Raw genomic sequence first — 22522 nt, forward strand, 5'->3', positions numbered from 1 at the left:
CATTCAGTTGATTCAAAGTACTATACCAAAGAAGCTATGATTTTTCAAGTGTTTCATTTGCCTATGTCAGAGTAATATTGACATTTCTAAAAACAAAGTCTTAAAAAAGACTGATCGTGTTGCTTTAAATTGTACACTTATCCTGAACAGGTCATTCATAAAGGACATTATCTATTAACTACTTTTTAGGTATTTATGTCTATCTTCTACTGTTTTGCAATTTGATTGTATTTTCAAACTTGCCTTCCTATAAAGTATACCATGTAGTAGTACCTGTGTTGTGTCCGTGTGATGTACACGGCCGGGGGACAAGCGCCCCTCCCCCAGCCCAGTCCAAAACCTGCTGCAGCCAGGGGACAGGCGCCCCTCCCCTGTCCGTGATCTACTGAGGCTGGGGTGCCCAGGTGCTGCTGCAGGGAGAGAGAGAACTGTCCACCGTAGCCCCAGGGAGTCCCACTGCACCCCAAACCCCTCATCCCCAGCCCCATCCCAGAGCCTGCACCCACAGCTGGAGCCCTCACCCCCTGCACCCCCAACCCTCTGTCGCATTCCTGAGCCCCTCATCCCCGGCCCCACACGAGCCTGCAACCCAGCCAGAGCCCTCACCACGCCCCACACCCTAACCCTCTGCCCCAGCCCTGAGCCCCCTCCCATACTCCACACCCCTTGGCCTCAGCCTGCCACATTAATTTTATTATGGGCACTAATATGGAGGTGATGAATCACATCACCTCCATATTGGTGCACATAACAAAATTCATTCCGCACATTAGGGAAAAATTAGGGAAAACTCTGGAACCCAGGGTAGAGGGAGACTGGGTTCCCCTTCAGGTCAACAACAAAAGGTCCAGGGCCTTCACTAGGCAAGGTTCATGAGGTCTAGAATCTCACTTTAGTCCTAGCACATAGCTGCTGGACTATTACTGAACTGGACTCAATTCTACCTCAAAGGGATGAGACTAAAAAGTAACCTGGCTGGAGGGCAGAGTCACAAAACAAAGCAGGCTGACTAGGGGTATATCTACACAGGGATGAAAGATGCATGGCATGGGCGCGGCTGGCCCAGGTCAGTTGACTGACTCGCAGGGCTAAAAATTGCTGTGTACATGTTCAGGCTTGAGCCTGAACTCTTGGACCAACCACCCGACATAGTCCCAGAGCTTGGGCTCCAGTTTGATCCCGAACGTCTAAACCACAGCTTCACAGCTCCAGAACCTGAGCCTTGTGACCTAAAGGCAGCTGACCCAGACAAGTCATGGGTTTTTTTTAATCCCTGTGAAGACCTGAACGGTGGGTGGGTCAACAAGGCTATGGAGAGGAAAACCTTGACACCACCACATCCAGCCACAAGATGGGTACACTGGCTGGTGAGTCACTTTGTCACAGTCTGAATCAAGAACAAAGCTACACAAGTTTCTGAGAAGCTTACATTATAGAAATCACAATTTCACAGGTGGCACAGAAATTGTGAAAATGACCCCAAACTATGATCTTTAAAAAATAATTTAAAAGCAAATGTCTACAAACTTTTTAGTACAAAAAATAAACTTGGCTAGTCAATTTCAAGCACAGAACAAATTTTACAAGTAATGTCAGTCAGTTTGGACTAAGGTTACTTGTAAAATTCATTCCATCCTTAGCCCTAATTACAGGACATTAAGATGACATTTTCAGTTGCCAGATGCCTACTTGATGCTACCCCTTGAATTTTTAATACTTGGCTCTGATACCACCGCCAAAGTGGCAGTGGCTCATCATCAGAATCCTGAGATATTTATCTAGCTCATAATTTCCCCATGTTGTACTTTTTACCTTTAATGGATAAGACTAACATGGTAAATTTTTACCTTAGGTAAAACATTTTAATTGCTATTTGAGTAATCTGCATAGCACCCTCTAGTGGTAAAATGTATAAACTACATTTTCCTTTTTTCAAGCCCTGTGCCAAGTGTTCGAAAGTCATGTTATCAGCAAGAGACCATACATACTAGAGAATCAACAAAGATTCTCTTATGTTGTCAGTTATAGACACTGGACAAAACTAGCTTTTAAAGAAATTTAATTAGTTGTGTCAGAAATTTTAAAACTGTTTGTAAAATTTCATTGATATATCTGTTCAACATTTAATATGTATTGTTTCAGTCAAACATAAGGAATCTTAACAATAATATCCACTACACATACTGAGATGAATACAAAACCCACAATACTAAATTCAAAATCTTAAAAAAAAAAAAAAAAGCTTGAGTCAAGCAGATTGTTTTGTTTGTAGGCAGAATATGTAGAGAGAACAAATTTCAATTGTATTTGACTAGATTTTAAAATCCTGAACATTGGCACAAATTAAAAATATTCTTTTATACTAACACACCAATAACTCCCAAATGACTCATGTTAGTCCTAACTTATTCCCCATATAAACTGAGTGTTCTCACTTAAAGTTATGAAAAAATACAAAAGATTACAGGAAGTACTTTTGCTAATATAATTAGAACATTATCTTTTTGCACTAATGTTTCCATCATTTACCATTTTGATCTCCAATATTTGGACTTGGGAGGACAGAAAAAGTTTAAGCTATTAAACTCATTCTACCAGGCTTTGTTGTTAAATTGTCCATCTGAAGATATGAACCTGAAGCCCACTTTCAGAAATATGTAATATTGCTTTAAAATGCAGAGCCAGTGGAAGTAAGTTAAAAAGAAGAACTGCTAATTATTGACTGATATGACTGACATTGTGCAGTACTGCCTAAGAAACTCTCCACCTTTGCTTCTACTTTGCTATTTCCCTTTGGGGTCAGTGTAAATGAGCAGAATGTGTCTAAAAGTGAGACAGATTTTTTTCATACCACAATTCTGCAGATGAATCTACAGTTACTAAGCATTAATAAGCCAGGAAGAGCAACAATCTGTTGAATTTTCAATAGTGCAGCCATTGTCACTTCACAGCAACTCCTGCCAAGTTTGAGCCTTTACCCATGCTCTGGGCTGAGGTAAACTATTACACTATAATTGCTATAAAACAGAGAAGAGTGGGAGACTGAGGGTGAAATGATCAGGAAAATCCATCACTTCTCTATCTCAAAAATAAGGCAAGAGAGTTTTGCTTTGTGAAGTGGCCAACAGGAATGTTAATTCTTAATAAACTGAGAGTGTGTTTAAAGCATATCTAGCCTCCTTTATGCTGATAATCATTTAGTATAAAAGTGCTCCTCTAATAAACAGAGGATTTAATAGGGCAAGCACGTATCTGCAATAGAAAGTGCTAGAAATTTGTTGGTTTCAGCTGAAAGCTCAGATTCTAAAAAAACCAGTAGAACTGGAATGGTGGGATTTGAAATTTTAATCTCATGCATGACTTTATGTCCCTGACCCCCTTACCTACCTAGTTCAAGCTGACCTTTCAGTGGGATTTAAGAAAATGTAGGAAATAATTTTTCAGTATAATATTTTTATTCAAACATAATTTAACAAAAAAGTGTAAGAAGCTTTTTTTTTTTTAAAAAAAAACACTTAAACATGAAATGGAAAATGTATTATAGAGTTAAAGTTTGGTCTGATTTTTTCCTTACACATGCTTGTTCACTCCATCTTGTTCAACCAAGAGGAAACACTTTCTAGGAAGAAGTATATTTTTTAAACTTTGATACTTACTTCTGACTGAGGAGATACAGATACTGAGTGCTGATCTGTAGTGGCTTGTGGAACTGGACCATTTGTAACACTGTTCATATTTGCACTGGACACTTCAAATTTGACATCTTCTAAGCCGGGAATAGATGACAACTGAATGCAGAAGACAATTTTCAAGTAAACTCTGAGTGTAACATCTTAAGTTTAACCGATAACATGCATTCCTATCACCTAGAAGTCAGCACATACACCAGTATAGCAAGGAAATCAATTGATAGTGCCCATGTCAGCAAGACAATAGTTTGCTGTTTCCTCATTCAGGCCTGGTCTACTAGAGTTGCGTGAAATTTTTTAGACAAATAGTTAATTAGCAAAAAGTGTGTTTCACTTGACTCAAAATTATGGTGAATCCATATCAAGTTCACAATTGTTTTGGCCCCAAAAATATTTTTCAGGACTTAGTGGTTAAAGTAGTCATCTGAAATGTGGGAGACTCAAGTTCAATTTGCCCCTCTGCCCGATGGGGAGAGAGGATTTGAACAGGATTCTCCATTACAGGAGAGTGCCTGAGCCACTATGCTACAAGATATTGTGAGGCCAGTCTCAGTATCTCCTATTGAAACTGTTCCACTATGTATAAACACACACTGAAGAAAGGACTTGAACATCCTAAGTGAGTACACTAATTGCCAGGCTACAGAGTCATTCTGGTTCTCTTTCCTTGGACCAATAACTACTCAGTATCATTTATAATCGCAATTTGTAGTCATTCATGATTGCTTAGATTCTGCAGACGTTGACAGCATTGGATATTCATCCAGGACAACCCTCCTATTCAGCCTGTATAAGCAGGATTTTTCAATGCTTCTATTTTACAACCTTCAAGAAAGATTAGATAGCTAGCTAGCTAGATGATAGATAGATACACACACATATGGAAACCTTCTGATTATACTTAAACTTTTGCACTCCCAAGTTTGAGTTAATTCCAAACAGAGGGCCTGCTTCTAGTGAAATCAAGGGGGTGTTGTTACTAATGTCACCGGAAGCAAGACTGGGTCTAAGTTTTATATTGTTTTTTTCTAATTAATTGATATATATTTTTAAGTAGATGACTACAAAGCTGTATCTTTTGGTCATACAGGATACATTTTTTCATCCAAATTATATATCTGTCTTCAATTTGACATAGTTTAGGCCATACTTTTAATTAAAGCTGTATAAACCATCTAGTTCTTAAAAATAACTTTTTACTTTATGTGGAAGTTGGTGGAAACACACCCAACCATAAACAAATTAATCCACCAAGGTCTAGTGACATTAACCCCAAGACCTTTACTTTAAAGTAGATATAACAGTTAACAGAGTTAGTGTGGTATGTGCAGTTTTGGAGCAAATTACGTATTGTAATAAGGATAAAGCTGTATTTAATCTTTCCCTCCTCCAAACAAAAAACTTAACAGAAGACAGTACTAAGGATAAAACCAACATCACCTTCTACTACATGCTGCCTGCTCCTTTGTTCCATGCTCCATGGCTGTTTAAACTGTACATTAAGTGGTAAAGCATGAGAAAGAAGAGTTTGCAGCAAGTTTTGATTTAGCCTCAGCTGTAATTTAAAGTTGTCATACTGACAATTTATTTTAATACATTAAATTCCATTACAGCACAATTCTGATGACAATTGTACTTCAGTGCAAAAGTCTGCTAATTATAAGGAAATCTGACTTTGAGCATTGTAAACAAAAACCACCAAAACACATCTATATATACATACACACCTTTGCATCCAAAATGTTAAGCGTTGTTTCAATTTGTTGGATACGGAGAGATAGAGCTGACAACTTCTAGGAGAGAAAAAGAATTAAGACATGACAGCACTGTTCAATGCCCTTTTAAAATCCAAAACTGGCAATGGTAAATCAAGGAACATGTAGACAAACAAGAAATACACTTATGTCCTCAACCTATTGAAGATGCAAAATAAGTGACATGGCAACCCTTGTTAGAACAAGACCGAAGTGTGCTAACTATACACCAAGAGACACTGCTTCATGTTGATTCCTATATAGCATTTGTTGGCATTTAAAGTAATTTCATTACCTACAGCTCTTTCTCCATTAATAGCAACGCTGCCAAAAGGCAGTAATGGGTATAGAGAGAGACTACAAGCAAATGAGTACAACAGTTAATGAATCTTACTCAAGGTATTGGGTAATGAAGTTAGACATACTGTATCCTCAGAGTTACCTGCTTCAAAGAACTTCTATCAAAAAATGTGAAAGATGAAAGGTGAGAAGTAAATGACATATGAGGAGGGACTAGAGGAGGAGAGACACAAATCAGAAAGAATACAGGAAAGTGAATGGGAGTCATTTACAGTCAAAACTGTTGGTAAGCCAGAACAAACTAAAACCTTGCCATGCTCCAGTTCCATCTCACAAGCAAATTTTGTATAAAGTTCTTTTAAAATGTAACATATTTAAAAAAAATTAATCCACAGGAACTGTCACTGCTTTATCTAACCATTGCTATATCTAGCCAGACCATCCCAGTAAAGTCGGGTAGCAGTATGTAGCATTTTGACTGCCTTCTGGCATGCTAGCAAGATTCTGCCCAGCTCATAAGCAGAACTTTAAAACCTCAGAAAATGGCAATCCTTGCCAACATTTTAGAGAAATAAGAGGGACAGAGTATCACAAAAATTACAGTCTTTGGACTTGTTTACAGAGGAGTCTTTGTAAGAAGACAAGAATGGCCATACTGGGTCAGACCAAAGGTCCATCCAGCCCAGTATCCTGTCTGCCGACCGTGGTCAATACCAGGTGCCCCAGAGGGAGTGAACCTAACAGGTAACGATCAAGTGATCTCTCTCCTGTCGTCCATCTCCACCTGCTGACAAACAGAGGCTAGGGACACCATTCCTTACCCATCCTGGCTAATAGCCATTAATGGACTTAACTAGATAAATTCATGGAGGTTCTCTTTTAAACCCTGTTACAGTCCTAGCCTTCACAACCTCCTCAGGCAAGGAGTTCCACAGGTTGACTGTGCACTGTGTGAAGAACTTCTTCCTTTTATTTGTTTTAATCCTGCTGCCCATTAATTTCATTTGGTGACCCCTAGTTCTTTTATTTACTTGTTCCCATAACATCTTTTCCTTATTCACTTTCTCCACACCACTCATGATTTTATATACCTCTATCATATCCCCTCTTAGTCTCCTCTTTTCCAAGCTGAAAAGTCCTAGCCTCTTTAATCTCTCCTCATACGGGACCCGTTCCAAACCCCTAATCATTTTAGTTGCCCTTCTCTGAACCTTTTCTAATGCCAGTATATCTTTTTTGAGGTGAGGGGACCACATCTGTACGCAGTATTCAAGATGTAGGCGTACCATGGATTTATATAAAAGCAATAAGATATTCTCCGTCATATTTTCTATCCCTTTTTTAATGATTCCGAACATCCCATTTGCTTTTTTGACCGCCACTGCACACTCCGTGGACATTTTCAGAGAACTATCCATGATGACTCCAAGATCTTTCTCCTGATTAGCTGTAGTTAAATTAGCCCCCATCATATTGTATGTATATTTGGGGTTATTTTTTCCAATGTGCATTACTTTACATTTATCCACATTAAATTTCATTTGCCATTTTGTTGCCCCATCACTTAATTTTGTGAGATCTTTTTGAAGTTCTTCACAGTCTGCTTTGCTCTTAACTATCTTGAGCAGTTTAGTATCATCTGCAAACTTTGCTACCTCACTGTTTACCCCTTTCTCCAGATCATTTATGATTAAGTTAAATAGGATTGGTCCTAGGACTGACCCTTGGGGAACACCACTAGTTACCCCTCTCCATTCTGAAAATTTACCAGTTATTCCTACCCTTTGTTCCCTGTCTTAACCAGTTCTCGATCCATGAAAGGATCTTCCCTCTTATCCCATGACAACTTAATTTACATAAGAGCCTTTGGTGAGGGACCTTGTCAAAGGCTTTCTGGAAATCTAAGTACACTATGTCCACTGGATCCCCCTTGTCTACATGTTTGTTGACCCCTTCAAAGAACTCTAATAAATTAGTAAGACATGATTTGTCCTTTACAATAAGTTAATCTGCTGGTGTGTTGTTGTTGTTTAAAAAAAAAAAAAGCCACTTGGGGGTACATACAAATTCAGCTGCATAATATTATATGTCTTGTTTAATTTGACAAAAGCCAGGAAATTCAAATTGAGGTCAGTGTCAGACTCAACTCTGAATTTCCTGGCTTTTGTCAATTTAAGTCAGGGGCTTTACATTTAATATAGTTTTTGTACTTAAATTCATTTTATTATGTTTCACAAAATTAATATTTACCCATGGTTTAAAACATGTAGTTTGAGCATGAGACTTAACAGTGTTTGTGTGTGCTGATTAAATATATAGTTCTGTTTTGGAAAGTGTGTATTTAATAGGCATCCTAAGGAGATATTGCGGTCCTATGGCTTCACAGAAATCTCCCAGATTTTGGAGCACTGACAAAAATTCTATTGAGGTAGTCAAGCTGACACGAATACCAAGATCTTCCTCTGCTAAAAATCCAGAATTATGTTTAGTTTCTCCTCCTCAACCCTTTATGCTGGCACAATAGCCAAATATTACATTTAAGAGTCAGGAGGATGACTCAAGGCAGCATTAACAGATAACAATCTTTCATATCTGTATTGTCAAATACAATTTGACTAAATTGTTAGCACTGGATATGACTGTTTGGTATTCTAAAGCAAGCTAAAGGACAATCACAAAAAAGCTACTACTGACACCCTCAGCAAAAATGATGAGGCAAGAAAACACACTGAGACCAAACTAACAGCTCATCTTCAGAAGAAGCCCTTTCAGAAGGAAGACAGCTTGCATGGTGCTGCTTGTGGCTAACCAGAAGACTTTCTTGTGCTGTCAATATGCAACATTTTCATAGGCACTAAATTCACTTTGAAAACCCGTCACTGTCGGCTGACTTTAGCAGTTTGAAAGAACAGAAACTAAAAACTGGCTCACATTATGAACTACATGTCAACTTTTTTCATCATTAGTCATTTTAAAGCTATAGGACAAAAAAACATCTTAAATCATTACCCTCTTTAAAAAAGGATTCAGAAGGAGCAAGAGAGAGAAGTCAAAAGTTGGATAGTTTGGTGATACTGGATAGTTACATTATCCAGCTATGAAGTAGGATCAGATTTATGAAATGGACCCAGTTCCCCAGCTTCAAATAAGCCACAGCAAATGTTTAATGGCTGAGCCATGCTGAAGGAGGTAATGCTGAAACTTCATCATCTTCCTCCTTACTTCCAGTTTCTTGGTAATGTACTATGTGTATGTCTAATCCTACACTATCCTCAAACTCCCAGTACTTTGAAGACCAAAAAAAACAAAACAAGCCCCCAATAAAGCATATAATGACACCAAAAAAACCTAATCTGATGGCTTTTTATTAGACTTTTGATTGAGATTAAATGGACTGAGATATTTATTTCACAACTCCACACAACCACCACTACTAATGTTTAACAGGTACTTCTGCTGGCAGTTTCTGCCAAAAGAAAATGGAACTGAATAGGCATGGAGAATGAAGTACCCTCTCAACCTGTGCTGGTCTCTCTACTTCATGGTTGAAACACATCAATAAGGTAGGAGAGTTTGCACTGCTGCCATTTATATCATACCTGCTTTGTGGAAGACAACAGTCTCTAAGACTGTCAAATCATGTAAAATGTCCAAACTTCAAGACTTAATAAAAATGGGCTATTAGCTTAGTAAAATTAGAGGTTTCTCATACACAGGTGAAGAAATCTGCACTAGTCCACTTACTCAGCCTAAACCTTAAGTGGACAGTGAACTAATTCTTTCAACTCCAACTAATATGCATAGTCAACTGGCACTGAAAGATGCAGAAATCAGAATACTATACTAGTATATGTTCATCCATGTGAAGACTGATGCAAAGTGATGCAATATGAACATACCTCCTCACAAACAGTAGAAAAGCGGTTGAGAAACTGCACTGTGTGAACCACAAACTGGTTTAGAAATGCCACAGTTCTTTTCTGCTGAATAGCTGGAACCTGTAACAAGAAGATGAAATTCAATGAAGACAAGTGCAAAGTACTTCACTTTGTAAGGAATAATTAAATGCAAAATTACAAAGTGGGAAATAACTGGGTAGGTGGTAGTAGTGCTGAAAGAGATGTGTAGGTTATAGTGGATTGCCAACTGAATGAGTCAAGGTGATGCAGTTATGAAAAAGCTAACATTAATAGGAATGTTGTATGGAAGACACAGGAGGTAACTGTCCCACTCTACTTGGCACTGGGAACACACACTCAACTTGAGTACTGCGACCAAATCTGGGTATCAGCTTTAGGGGATGTGGACAAATCGGAGAGAGTCCAGAGGACAGGACCAAAAGTGATAAAACATTTAGAAAACCTGACCTATGAGGAAAGATTAAAAAAATGGGACATGTTGAGTCTTGAGAAAAGAAGAGCGAGGGGGAACACGATAACATATTTGAAGACCGTTAAGGGCTGTTACAAACAGAACTGATCAATTGCTTGTTGTGTACACTGAAGACAGGACAAAAAGTCATGGGCTTAATCTGCAGCAAGGGAGATATAGATTAGATAGTCTCAAACTGTGGGTCAGGACCGCAAAGTGGGCCACGGCTGGTGTTAGACTTGCTGGGGCCTAGACGCGAGGCTGAGGCTGAAGCCTGAGCCCCAGCTCCCAGGGCTGAAGCCCAAAGGCTTCAGCCCTGGGAAGGGGGGCTAAGGTTACATGCCCCCTGCCCAAGGCAGAAGCCCTTGGGTTTCAGCTTTGCCCCTCTCCTCCCACCCCCTTGCCCAGGGAGGGCTCAGGCTTCAGTCCCCACTCCTGGGGTCATGTAGTAATTTTTGTTGTCAGAAGAGGGTCATGATGCAATGAAGTTTGAGAACCACTGGATTAAACAGTAGGAAAAACTTTCTAACTATATGGGTAGTTAAGCTAAGAAATAGGCTTCCAAGGGAGGTTGTGGAATCCCCATCATAAGAGGTTTTTAAGAACAGTATAGACAAACCCCTGTCAGGGATGGTCTTGGTTTACTTGATCCTGTTTCAGTGCAGGGCACTAGACTTGAGGACTTTGAGGTCCCTTCGAGCCCTACATTTCTATGATTTCATACTCAACAGATCGGCCAATGTTCTCATAACTCCTAGCATTAGAGAAAGCAAAGTGTTTAGATTTGAGATGGTATCCAGCATTAGCTTTAGCTCCAATAGCATGACATTAAAGATCGTGTTAGACACTAACTAGAGGCAGGAAAAGAGGCATGAAGATAATTGGAACAATGCGATTTTAACATCCTGTATTTCACAGAGCAAGAAATGAATGCTATGTACATCATTAGAAACACATTCCCGGCTTCTGAATGGGGTTGTATAGAATCTACTTTATAGCCCTGAATACTCAACACATAAGATTTTTTGAATTGCCACTGATTTCTCACCCATGTTTTCTCTTGGGTTCAGGACCTAAAATAGCAAGTCTTAAGACAGTGTAATATTGTGACCCCGTGTACAGTATCTCTATAGTGAGATAAGCTGCCTCACCTGTATGTGACTCAGCAGCTGGGCTTAAATTGCCCTTAAAAAGACACTGAGTGTTTGTAATGGAATTTCATTTGTTTATAACAAAACTAAGCTTTACAAAGTTTGTTTATACACATTATTAATGGTCCAAGAACATGAATCTCTTTCTTTTTAGATATCACACAGAAATACACTGGATACCAAAGTGAAGGAGCAAAAAGAACAGAAATGGCCTGATACTGCTAGTTGGGGAGGAACTGCTTCACCTCACAGTTTTTAGCTAGGAATGAGCATGGAGCAATGACACAGGACACTGAAGTTGTGCTCCCCAAATAGTTTGCTACTACAGTTATTTGCCACAGAGTTTAATGACCAGAATGCAAACCAATACAGGAGACTGCCATCAGGAAATACATAGTTTGAGGTCAATATTACTTCACTGGCATGGCACGCTACATACCTGCTGAAGTATAATGTGCAGAAGAGTCCTGCACAGAAGTGCAAACACAGTTCCCTAACGTAAGATTTCAAAGACTTTCACGTATATGAAGGACTTTCACCTCACATACACCTCAGGGCGGCGGCGGCGGCGACGGGGGGGTGGGAAGAGAAAACACCAGCGACTCGCTCGAGGTGACTCGCAGGCTCCTGCTTTACAACTAAGGCTCAACTTCCCCCCCCGGAAAGGGAAACACTCCTCGGTGTGCGGGGAGTGAGAGAAGAGAAACCACCATCGATCCGTCAAACTCAGCCCCCCGCCCCGGAGCGCTCTGCTGGTGGGGCTGGGCAGGGGGCTAGCGAGGATCACACGCCAGGCAGAGGGGAGCAGGCCCCAGGGGGAGGGGCTCTCCCAGCCCCCGCGCCGGGGGAGCTGAGGTGAAGGGGGAAGGCAGCAATTGCCCCCCATACAGGGAAGTGTGGGAGGGGTGAGGCCGTACCTTGGTCAGGTCGATGCCAGAGCCCACGAGAGGCAGCCCATCCTCATCCATCCCCAGCGGCCAGAGTCAGCGGTCCGGGGGGGGGGGGGGGGGAAGAGGGGGACAGCTGAACAAAACCACCACTTCCCCCCACCAGACCCCAGCCCGGAAGTCTCCGGCACTCCGTACCAAAATTAACCTCTACCCCCGGATACAAAACCAGCTCTGGGGGGCACGCCTGGACGCCGCTAGAGCGGACCGGTGTTCCGGCGCATGTGCACAGGCAAGGGGAGAATGCGGAAGACACTCTGTCGCCCCAGTGCATCATGGGAGTTGTAGTTCGATGGGGCCCTGGCGAGGCGGCAGTGGCAGTTGTAAGACTGCGGCCCGCGGGGCGGCTCTGACACTAGGTTGCGCTTCTCACCCCGTGCTCGGCCAGGGCGTGTCTAGAGGCGCCGGGCGGAGGGGAGGACGCGGATACATGCCCCTCCCAACCCTCTCTGGCCTTCCCCCGGGCCGCTCCCATGCCCTAGCCTGCCCATGTTGTGGGTAGCGGGGGATCCGTGAGCCCAGGGGACCCACCGCCACCACTTCCAATTTTATTCCAGTTCCATTTTGTAGCAAAACAAGCCTCCTCCAACACCGCCAGAGTAGCTGTCACAGGGGCGATAACCTAGGGTGACGAAGTGTCCAGTTTTTGGCCGGACCACCCGGTCGAAAAGTGATCCTGGTGGCTCTGATCAGCACCGCTGACCGGGCCGTTAAAAGTCCAGTCGGTGCTGCGGCGCTAAGGCAGGCTAATGCCCACCTGTCCTTGCTCTGCGCTGAGCCCTGGAAATGGCCAGCAGGTCCGTCTCCTAGGTGTGGAGAGGCCACAGGGCTCTGCGCACTGTCCCCAACCCAAGCACCATCTCTGCACTCCCATTGGCTGGGAACCATGGCCAATGGGAGCTGTGGGGGGAAGGGGTGTGCCTGCGGGCAAGAGCAGAGCACAGAACCACCTGATGTACCTCCTCCTAGGAGCCGGACCTGCTGGCCACTTCTGGGGCTCAGCACAGAGTCAGGACAGGCAGGAAGCCTGCCTTAGCTCTCCCGCTGTGCTGCTGACCGGGAGCCACTTGAGGTAAACCCACACCCCAACCTTCTGCCCCAGCTCTGAGCCTGCACCCTTGCCCTCACCCCCCTCTGCCCCAGCCCAGTGTCCCCTCCCATGCCCTGAACCCCTCTGCTCCACCCGCCAGCCTGGAGCCCCCTCCTGCACTCCAAACCCCTCATCCCCGGCCCCACCCTGGAGCCTGCACCCCCAATTAGAGTCCTCACCCCCTCCCTCACCCCAACCACCTGCCCCAGCCCAGTGAAAGCGAATGAGAGTAGGTGAGAATGAGCCACTGAGGGAAGGGGAATGTAGTGAGCGGGGGGCAGGGCCTCGGGGAACGGGAGTGGCAGGGGCATGACTTTGGGGTGGGGCGGGTCTAGGGTGTTCAGTTTTGTGCGATTAGAAAGCTGGCAACCCAATGATAATCACACTTCACAAGGCTTGCATTATTTAATCCTTTTATATTCCAAGAGACTTACTTGGTTTCTTCAGCATTTCTCCAGAATCTTGGCCCATGCTACAAATGGGCTCAACTGAGACATATACATCAGACAGAGACACAACAGCTCAGTGTTCAGTCTTACAAAGCTTAATGCAAAAACAAAAGTAAGAGAACTACTAATATGAGAATCACTCTTTGCGGATGATTGTGCCCTCCTAAGGGAGATCATCAGTGCATCGTAGATTACTTCGCTGAAGCATCAAAATTGTTTGGCCTCACAATCAGCCTGGAGAAAACTGTGGTGTTGCACCAATCATCTTCACTGCTCTGTGCCATATCCCTTCGAATATCCATTAGTGGAATGGATGGATCCAATGATGGATCTCTTAACAAAGAGATCACAAACAGGATACAGAAAGCTTCTCAGTTATTAGGAAAGCCACGTAACAAAGTCCTGAAAACCCACAACATAACCCTCTCAACAAAAATAAAACTTTATAATGCTTTTGTGCTCACATCTCTCTTCTATGGCTGTGAGACCTGGACACCATACAAATGGTATATCAAACATCTAGAGACCTTCCATATGCGATCTCTGCGTGCCATAATGAGGATCCGCTGGCAGGACAAAATTACGAACCTGGAGGTTCTCCAAAAGTCAAATGCAGTAAGCATCAAGGTCATGCTGATAAAAGCCTAACTACGCTGGGTTGGACACATCATTAGGATGCCTGAATTGACTCCCCAGGAAAATTTTCTATGGAGAATTGGCACAAGGACATCGTAATCGAGGCTGCCCCAGAAAGCGCAACAAGGACAGCATCAAGAAGAGCACACACTTCGGTGCAATAAAACCAGATGATCTTGAGAAGGCTGCGTTAAATAGATCAGCATGGCGACATACAACACTCTAAGATCTCCAAACCTTTGAAGAGGACAAAAATAATTGATAGTTAGCTGCAAGGGAAAAGTGTCATACTACTGCTATAGCTACCAAGACGCTCACCAAGGACTTTACTCGATCTGCTCACAAGCCTGTGTGTCATGCTTTGGACTTCGGAATCACTCCAGAATCCACAAAAAGAGAGAGCATGAAAATGTCATTGTCAAACTGATGGACTACCCACACACGTTCCAAGAGAGATACTGAGTTTCTTCAGCATTTCTCTGAAATCTTGGACTGATAACAAATATATGACATCTCCATAATCGAGCAAGACCATTCTGATGCTTATTGTTAAATATCCTGACTGAATAATAACTTTTTAAAAACCATAACATTAACTTTAAGAGCACAAACCAAATAAATAAAATCCCATAGTCCTTCACAGAGCTATAACTCCAGCTACGTAAATACCACAGAAGTACAAGGGACTGAGTAATTCTGCACAGTAGGCTTTTTTAAGTGAAGTGGGGGGAAAAGGCACCCAGGCCCCTATGCAGCAGTCCATCCCTATTCAGCAAAGCACTTAATCACATAATAAACTGTAGGCCCATGTTTAAATCCCATTGACCTCAACAGGATACAATCACACTTTTAAGATTAAGCATTTGCTCAGTTGCTTTGCTGAATAGAAAGGACTTAAGCACATATGTAAATGTTTTGGCGCATTGGGAATAGCGGCAGCATACCTCTATACAAACTCTTTGCCTCTGACCAGACCCACAAATTCAGAAGATTGACTTTACTATCTCAAGATTAATGTTTAATGATGCACAGTATAGGACATTCAGGTGAGCTGACCCCACTCCTAGAAATAGTTATAAGACTGTACAGATTTTAAAAATAAAGATTCACCCTTGATAAGTTTTTCTTTATATGAGACTAGTCACCCAGTGTTTATATTTGTCAAATATATTGAGCTACTTTTGTGTTACGTACCCAGTGTGTCTTTCAAAAATGACTATGAATGCTCAAGGGTTTGGCACCTCCAAATGCTGGAAGCTTAAAATTGTAGACTAATGATTAATTTTTTCCCCATAGAGCTTCTACATAACTGGAGCAAAGAAGGCTGAGGTTAGGTCCTGAAAAGCAGTGACTTTGTAAAGGATTTAGATACCCAGCTGAACATCAGCTCCTAGTGTAACACTGTGGCTAACACAATCCTTTGATATTTGAACAAGGAAGTATTGAGTAGAAGCAGAGAAGCAGCATTACCTCTATGTATGGCATTGGTGAGACCATTACTGGAAAAGTCCATCCAATTTTGGTGTCTATATAAGGATATTGAAAAGGGTTCAGAAAAGAGCAATAAGAATGATCTAAAGCCTGGAAAACCTGCCTTACAATAAGAGACTTAAGAAGCTCAATCTGTTTAGTTTATCTAAAAGATGGTTAAGCAGTGACTTAATCTTGGTCTACCAGTACCTACATGGGTAAGAGATTTCTGATAGTGGATGGTTTTTTAATCTAGCAAAGTCATACTAAGATCCAATGGAAGCTAAAGATAGACAAATTCAAATGAAATAAGGAACACCACCATTAAACAGTGGCGTTAACTAACCCTTGGAACAATTTACCTAAGAATGCAGTAGCTCTTCCATCACTTGAAGTCTTTAAATGAGGATTGGATGTCTCTTTAAAAGATATGTTCTGGCTTACTGTTTCTCAACTGGTGGGCTATGACCCCCATAGAGCTCAAGAAAGACACTGAGAGAAATCACAAGGTGCTGAAAATTTTAATGCAATCTAAAGCAAAGAAAATCTCACTCTCCCACTTCTTATGTCCTTTTCCCCTCTAACATCAAGTATTCTCTGTCAACCTGTTGAAATCTGCACACAAATAAATTATATAGGCTTATTATGGTTATCATTGGTACATTTTTACTCTTACTTTTATAGTAAATGTAAGGAGGTCACAACAATGTTTAACATCAAATAAGGGATTGACACCCCGAAAGGCTTGAGAAACACTGGTCTAGCTCAAGCAGAAGTTATGGGTTTCATGCAGAAATTTTGGGGTGACATTCTATGGCCTTTCTTATGCAGGTGGTCAGACTAGATTATCATAATGACCCATTCTGGCCTCAACAAATCTATTAATTTTTGCTGTTGAATACCTGGTGAAAAATCTTGGAAAAATAAAATTCTCCAGTCCTGATATTTAATTATGTCCATTTTCCAAGCAGTCCTCAGTACTGTCTATATTAGTCTTTGAGGTTACAGAAGTGAACTGTTAACATCTCTCATATTCTGGGAACTGTCCAGCCAAGGAGAAAGTATGTGATGAGCTTGTTTAATTTTATTTTTTCCAAATAAATTTAAATTTTCAGGGATCTACATTTCATCAGGCTAAACTAGGCCTTTATCTTCCATATCTTTTAGTTGTGGGATAAGCCATTTTTTTCTCTATTCTTGCTTAAATCTTTGATCTGGTCCTGTAATTTCATCACAGTCTATTCCAGTTGTGTAGTGCTGTGGGCACTGATCCAGTTCTTAACTTATGTGCCAGATAGTTGCTTTCTAACTTACTGGATAGATCAAGATTCCCCCTTCCCTATTTTTTGTATCACACCTCATTTAATCTTCTAAAATAGCTGAAATTAGCAGAGATATAGCCCATTAGACTTTATACCATCATGGCACAAAGCTGTGTCCTTCATATTTTCTCCTTCAACTTCTACAATGATCTGCTATTCATTTTGCCCCCTCCACTTTTCATATTCACTTCACTAACTCCAGGCCAGAAATTCTGCAGAGACATTCTAAGAAATATTATCTGCCCAGTTTTTACTAACAGGAAGAATCTATAGCTTGTAAAATGAAGTTTAAATCAGGCCCAGTGGGTGATCGCTGAGCCATCATGTCTTTCCTCAGACTGTGAAAAACATGACCTATGCCCTCCCACTAATTTTTATTAGTGCTGCTTCCCCAGTGTATCTGTCCAATATACTATTATAATCTCAGTTTATTAATCCAGTTCCTTAATTACACAAGCATATATTCTGTCTTGTCCTGGAAACTTGTGTACTATACATTGTTTAAGATTGCCTGAATATACTAAACTAATTGCTTTGTGGTCACTGACTCCCAGCTTTCCTACCCCCTTTATAGCTATTAGCAAGAGAGAGGGGGAGAGAGAGACAAAAGCAAAGAAAAAACATATCTTTCAGATGAGGTTTGAAAAGATGTGGAGCATCAATAGGCTGGAGAAATAGAGGAAGGCTGTTCCAGTTGCAAGGAGCTGAAAGGAATAAAGTTCTTAGAGTACCAGTGGCAAGATAGCATGAAGTGGCAGAGAGAAGGCAGGTGCTAAGTGAAAAGATAGACTAAGAAAGCAAATAGAGTTATTTCAGTTTTATTTATTTTGGACCTCAGAATCCCTCTTGCTTTCTTTGAACAGTTACACATCTAGTCTGAGCAATTATCATACATTTTTAGGGCGCCTCTACATTCTCCCTACCTTGGTCCATCCCATGTGAAATAGGAAAGGTCTCTGAGGGAACATAGTATCTATTGTGGTTGAAAATGTTTGTGTGTTACATAGCAAATCTATGCCTCACATTTTCATTACATAGACATCTGTGGTATATGGAATAGGAATACTGGTAAACTGTGGCCTTAAAAGGCAGTTCTACTCTTATAAAATGACTGTAAAAATGGCATTATGGAGTTTCCATCTATATTGTCTCAATAACTTCCATATCAAGTGTGCTAAGTTTATAAGGAAAAAGTGGTATTCCAAGTAGTAATGATACAAACTCAACTTGTGTTTCTTTCCTCATGCGTCTTCCCCAGTAACAGAGATTTTGCAGGCCAAATTCTGCTTTCAGTTACACCTGTACAATCCAGTTGTGTGCCACCAAGTTTGAAAGTGTGTAATGAGTCCGTGGGCCTGTGCCATAATCCACAACTACCCCCATCCCCAGCAGTGGCTAGGGTTGCCAGGTTTCCGGTTTTCAACTGGAATGACTGGTTGAAAAGTGACCCTGGAAGCTCCGGTCAGCACCGCTGACTGGGCCAGTAAAAGTCCGGTTGGCAGCACAGAGAGGCTAAGGCAGGCTCCCTGCCTGCACTGGCCCTGGAAGCTGCCAGCATGTCCAGTTCCTAGGTGCAGGGGTGGCCGCTGCCCCCGCCCTGAGTGCCGGCTCCGCAGCTCCCATTGGCCGGGAACTGTGGCCAATAGGAGGTGCGGGGGCGGTGCCTGTGGGTGTGGGCAGTGCATAGAGCCCCTGGCCCCTCCGCCTAGGAACCGGACATGCCAACCACTTTGGGGAGCTGCCTGAGGTAAGTGTTGCCCGGCCAGAGCCTCACCCTGAACCCCTTCCCACACCCCACACCCCAACCCCCTTCCCCAGGTCAGAATCTCCTACTACACCCAAACTCCCTCCCTCCTGCACCCCAACCCTCTGCCTCAGCCCTGAGCCCCCTTGTGCACCCCAAAACCCTCATCCTTGGTCCCACCTCAGAGCCTGCACCCCCAGCCAGAGTCCTCACTCCCACACCCCAACCCCCTTCCCCAACTCAGAGCCCCCTCCAGCATCCTGAACCCCTCACTTCTGCCCCCCCCCCCCGGAGCCTGCACCCCCAGCCAGAGCTCTCACCCCCTCCTGCACCCTAGCCCTCTGCCCCAGCCCGGTAAGGGTGAGTGAGGGTGGGGGAGAGCGAGCGAGGATGGAGAGGGGAATGGAGTGAGCACGCTGCAGGGAAGGGGGGGGGCAGGGCAAGGGTGTTCAGTTTTGTGCAATTAGAAAGTTGGCAACCCTAGCAGCAGCGTGAGATTTGTAGTGGTTTAACCTCCCCCAACCTCCATTATGTGCTGCCTATACCCTAGGTATTTCAAGTTGAATGGACATTTGGCAATTTCAACCTTCTTTTTCCTGTGCCTCAGATCCCCAGCTGTTTAATAGGGATAATACCATCTCACTTCAGAAGGGGGTTGTGAAGATATATTGATTAATATTTGTGAAGCAGTCAGAAACTAAAGTGATGAACACTATAGAGCATATTAATAATTTTGTGTTTAGGGCAGGCTTGGGATAGTGTGTGTGTAATAAGGCCTGTGCCCACATATTGAATGTGGAGACAAAAATTATTGAATATCTTCCCATTTACTGAATGCGGCAGGGGTCTCATGAAAAAAATAGTATGTGATTGTGTAAATAAAGACTGTAACAAAATGCATTTGCACAAGGAAGGCACACTGAGGTTGCACACATAACCTGACTTCTGGCATTTCTGAACTTTTGAGTGCTTTATTTTGCAGACTTAATGTTCTTCTAACAAGGTATTATTTATGTGATCATGTGTATAAACTGTAGTGCCAGGTTCATTCAAATTTTAACAGCTGGATTCCATAATATTTTATCCCCAGTGAAATTTTGAAAGGTGGTAAAAGCCGTATAGCTAATATCCTCACAGATGTCTTCAGAACTTCTGAAATACATCTTCTGTGCTGTTCAGCACCATTGTGTTTGTGCAGAGGCCTTTGACTCAGTGCAGAAAAGTACAATATGTTGTTTTCCCTAGTGTTCAAAAAGAAATAGCTCATTCCTTTGTGTGCATGTTTGTTTATGTTAGGGATAGGGAAAGAGTAGAGGTCATTGTTATCATCATTTCTAAGACCTGACAATTCCAAACTTAATGAAGCTCCTACTTGTTTGTTCTTCTTCAAAAAATCCTTAAAGAATGGTTTTAGAGGCCACTCTTTTCACAGCAGTAGATTGGAAAAATTGGTGGAGCTGCATTTGGTAGAGATTGACTATTGTGGGGCTCTACTAACCAAAGAGAGTAACATTATCTTGTACAAGATTCTGAAATGGGAATACCTTCTATTTACATTTTGAAAAAATGGCAGGTTTACACTATATTCTTCATTAAACTTAGCTGAATCCTTACTTAGAGCTTCCTGCAATAACCTGTGGCCTTTACTGTACACCAGAGCTAAATGTTGTCAGAGGGCAAATTCAGAGCTAGCTAGGCAGACACAGCAAAGGATAGGACTTCTCGTACAAATAGAGAAACATACATGGGCTGGGATGGTGTCCCTAGACTCTGTTTGCCAGAAGCTGGAATGCGCGACAAGGAATGGATCACTTGATAATTACCTGTTCTGTTAATTTCCTCTGGGGCACCTGGCATTGGCCACGGTCGGAAGACAGGATACTGGGCTAGATGGACCTTTGGTCTGACCCAGTATGGCTGTTCTTATGCAAGGTAACTACAAAGTGTTTTGAAAAGGTTCTCAAGCCAAATACATGATACAAGAATAAAAGCATCCCAGGAAATTCAGATTATCTATTTTTCCTACAAAGGAATAAGGAGGGCAATAAAAATACTTAGTTTTATTGTGTCTGCTTGATCTAAAGTAATAGAACTGATTCTTGTACAGGCAATCACATATTACTGCTACTGAGGCTACAGAAAGCGTGTCTGTTAGGCACTTGTTATGAAAACACTTGTGCATGAACTTAAGTTTACTCCTGTGAGTAGTCCCATTGATTTCATTCCTTCTTGTGTGTATTCTTTAAAATATGTCCTGTTCTCTTTTTCTCATTGTTAAGGATATGGCTTGGTCATGGAGGTCACAGATTCCATGATTTTAACAGATCTTTATGACTTCCTGCGGTGAGGCTTGGGCTTCAGCTTCCGCCCCGCCATGACCATATCCTGATTGTGTACTTTTTTACCATAACTGCTCTGTGAATTTTGTCTAATTTTACTGGGACAAAATCGTATCCATACTCATTGTAAGTGACTTGTCACTAAAATCTTTATAAACTCACAATATACAAGTTTCAGAGTAACAGCCGTGTTAGTCTGTATTCGCAAAAAGAAAAGGAGTACTTGTGGCACCTTAGAGACTAACCAATGTATTTGAGCATAAGCTTTCGTGAGCTACAGCTCACTTCATCGGATGCATACTGTGGAAAGTGTAGAAGATCTTTTTATATACACACAAAGCATGAAAAAATACCTCCTCCCACCCCACTCTTCTGCTGGTAATAGCTTATCTAAAGTGATCACTCTCCTTACAATGTGTATGATAATCAAGTTGGGCCATTTCCAGCACAAATCCAGGTTTTCTCCCCCCCCTGCCCCCCCACAAACCCACTCTCCTGCTGGTAATAGCTTATCTAAAGTGACCACTCTCCTTACAATGTGTATGATAATCAAGGTTTCAGAGTAGCAGCTGTGTTAGTCTGTATTCGCAAAAAGAAAAGGAGTACTTGTGGCACCTTAGAGACTAACCAATTTATTTGAGCATAAGCTTTCGTGAGCTACATGCATCCGATGAAGTGAGATTTCGTGAGCTACATGCATCCGATGAAGTGAGCTGTAGCTCACGAAAGCTTATGCTCAAATAAATTGGTTAGTCTCTAAGGTGCCACAAGTACTCCTTTTCTTTTTATGATAATCAAGGTGGGCCATTTCCAGCACAAATCCAGGTTTTAACAAGAACGTCTGGGGGGGGGGGGTAGGAAAAAACAAGGGGAAATAGGTTACCTTGCATAATGACTTAGCCACTCCCAGTCTCTATTCAAGCCTAAGTTAATTGTATCCAATTTGCAAATGAATTCCAATTCAACAGTTTCTCGCTGGAGTCTGGATTTGAAGTTTTTTTGTTGTAATATAGCAACTTTCATGTCTGTAATTGCGTGACCAGAGAGATTGAAGTGTTCTCCGACTGGTTTATGAACGTTATAATTCTTGACATCTGATTTGTGTCCATTTATTCTTTTACGTAGAGACTGTCCAGTTCGACCAACCCTGGGCGCCCCATCATCTCAGGCATTGGCACCCTGACAGCAGGATTGTCTGGCTATGTAGACTCTCTCCTCAGGCCCTACGCTACCAGCACTCCCAGCTACCTTCGAGACACC

The 22522-nt window shown here is 42.1% G+C and overlaps 1 protein-coding gene across 11 annotated transcripts in view; it reads right to left on the minus strand.

Moving 5' to 3' along the window:
* WASHC3 (WASH complex subunit 3) overlaps window positions 1-12461 on the minus strand; it is a 33887-nt gene extending 21426 nt beyond the window's left edge. For 5 of the 11 annotated variants that reach the window (XR_005222526.2, XM_037879593.2, XM_027834476.3 and 2 more), the window contains exons 1-4: window positions 12183-12435; window positions 9643-9741; window positions 5417-5482; window positions 3657-3788 (exon numbers count right to left, since the gene is read on the minus strand). Coding sequence is in view for 7 of the 11 variants with exons in the window: in XM_037879593.2 (XP_037735521.1) it covers window positions 3657-3788; window positions 5417-5482; window positions 9643-9741; window positions 12183-12233 (348 nt within the window). In the remaining 4 variants the exon portion in view is untranslated. Of the gene's footprint in view, window positions 1-273; window positions 411-3656; window positions 3789-5416; window positions 5483-9642; window positions 9742-12182 lie in introns of all 11 variants that reach the window. The other 6 variants (XR_005222528.2, XR_006289187.1, XR_005222527.2 and 3 more) reach the window with 4 other exon arrangements.
* Window positions 12462-22522: the final 10061 nt, after the last annotated feature.

This window comes from Chelonia mydas, chromosome 1 (genome assembly GCF_015237465.2).
Source record: "Chelonia mydas isolate rCheMyd1 chromosome 1, rCheMyd1.pri.v2, whole genome shotgun sequence".
Lineage (NCBI taxonomy): Eukaryota > Metazoa > Chordata > Testudines > Cheloniidae > Chelonia > Chelonia mydas.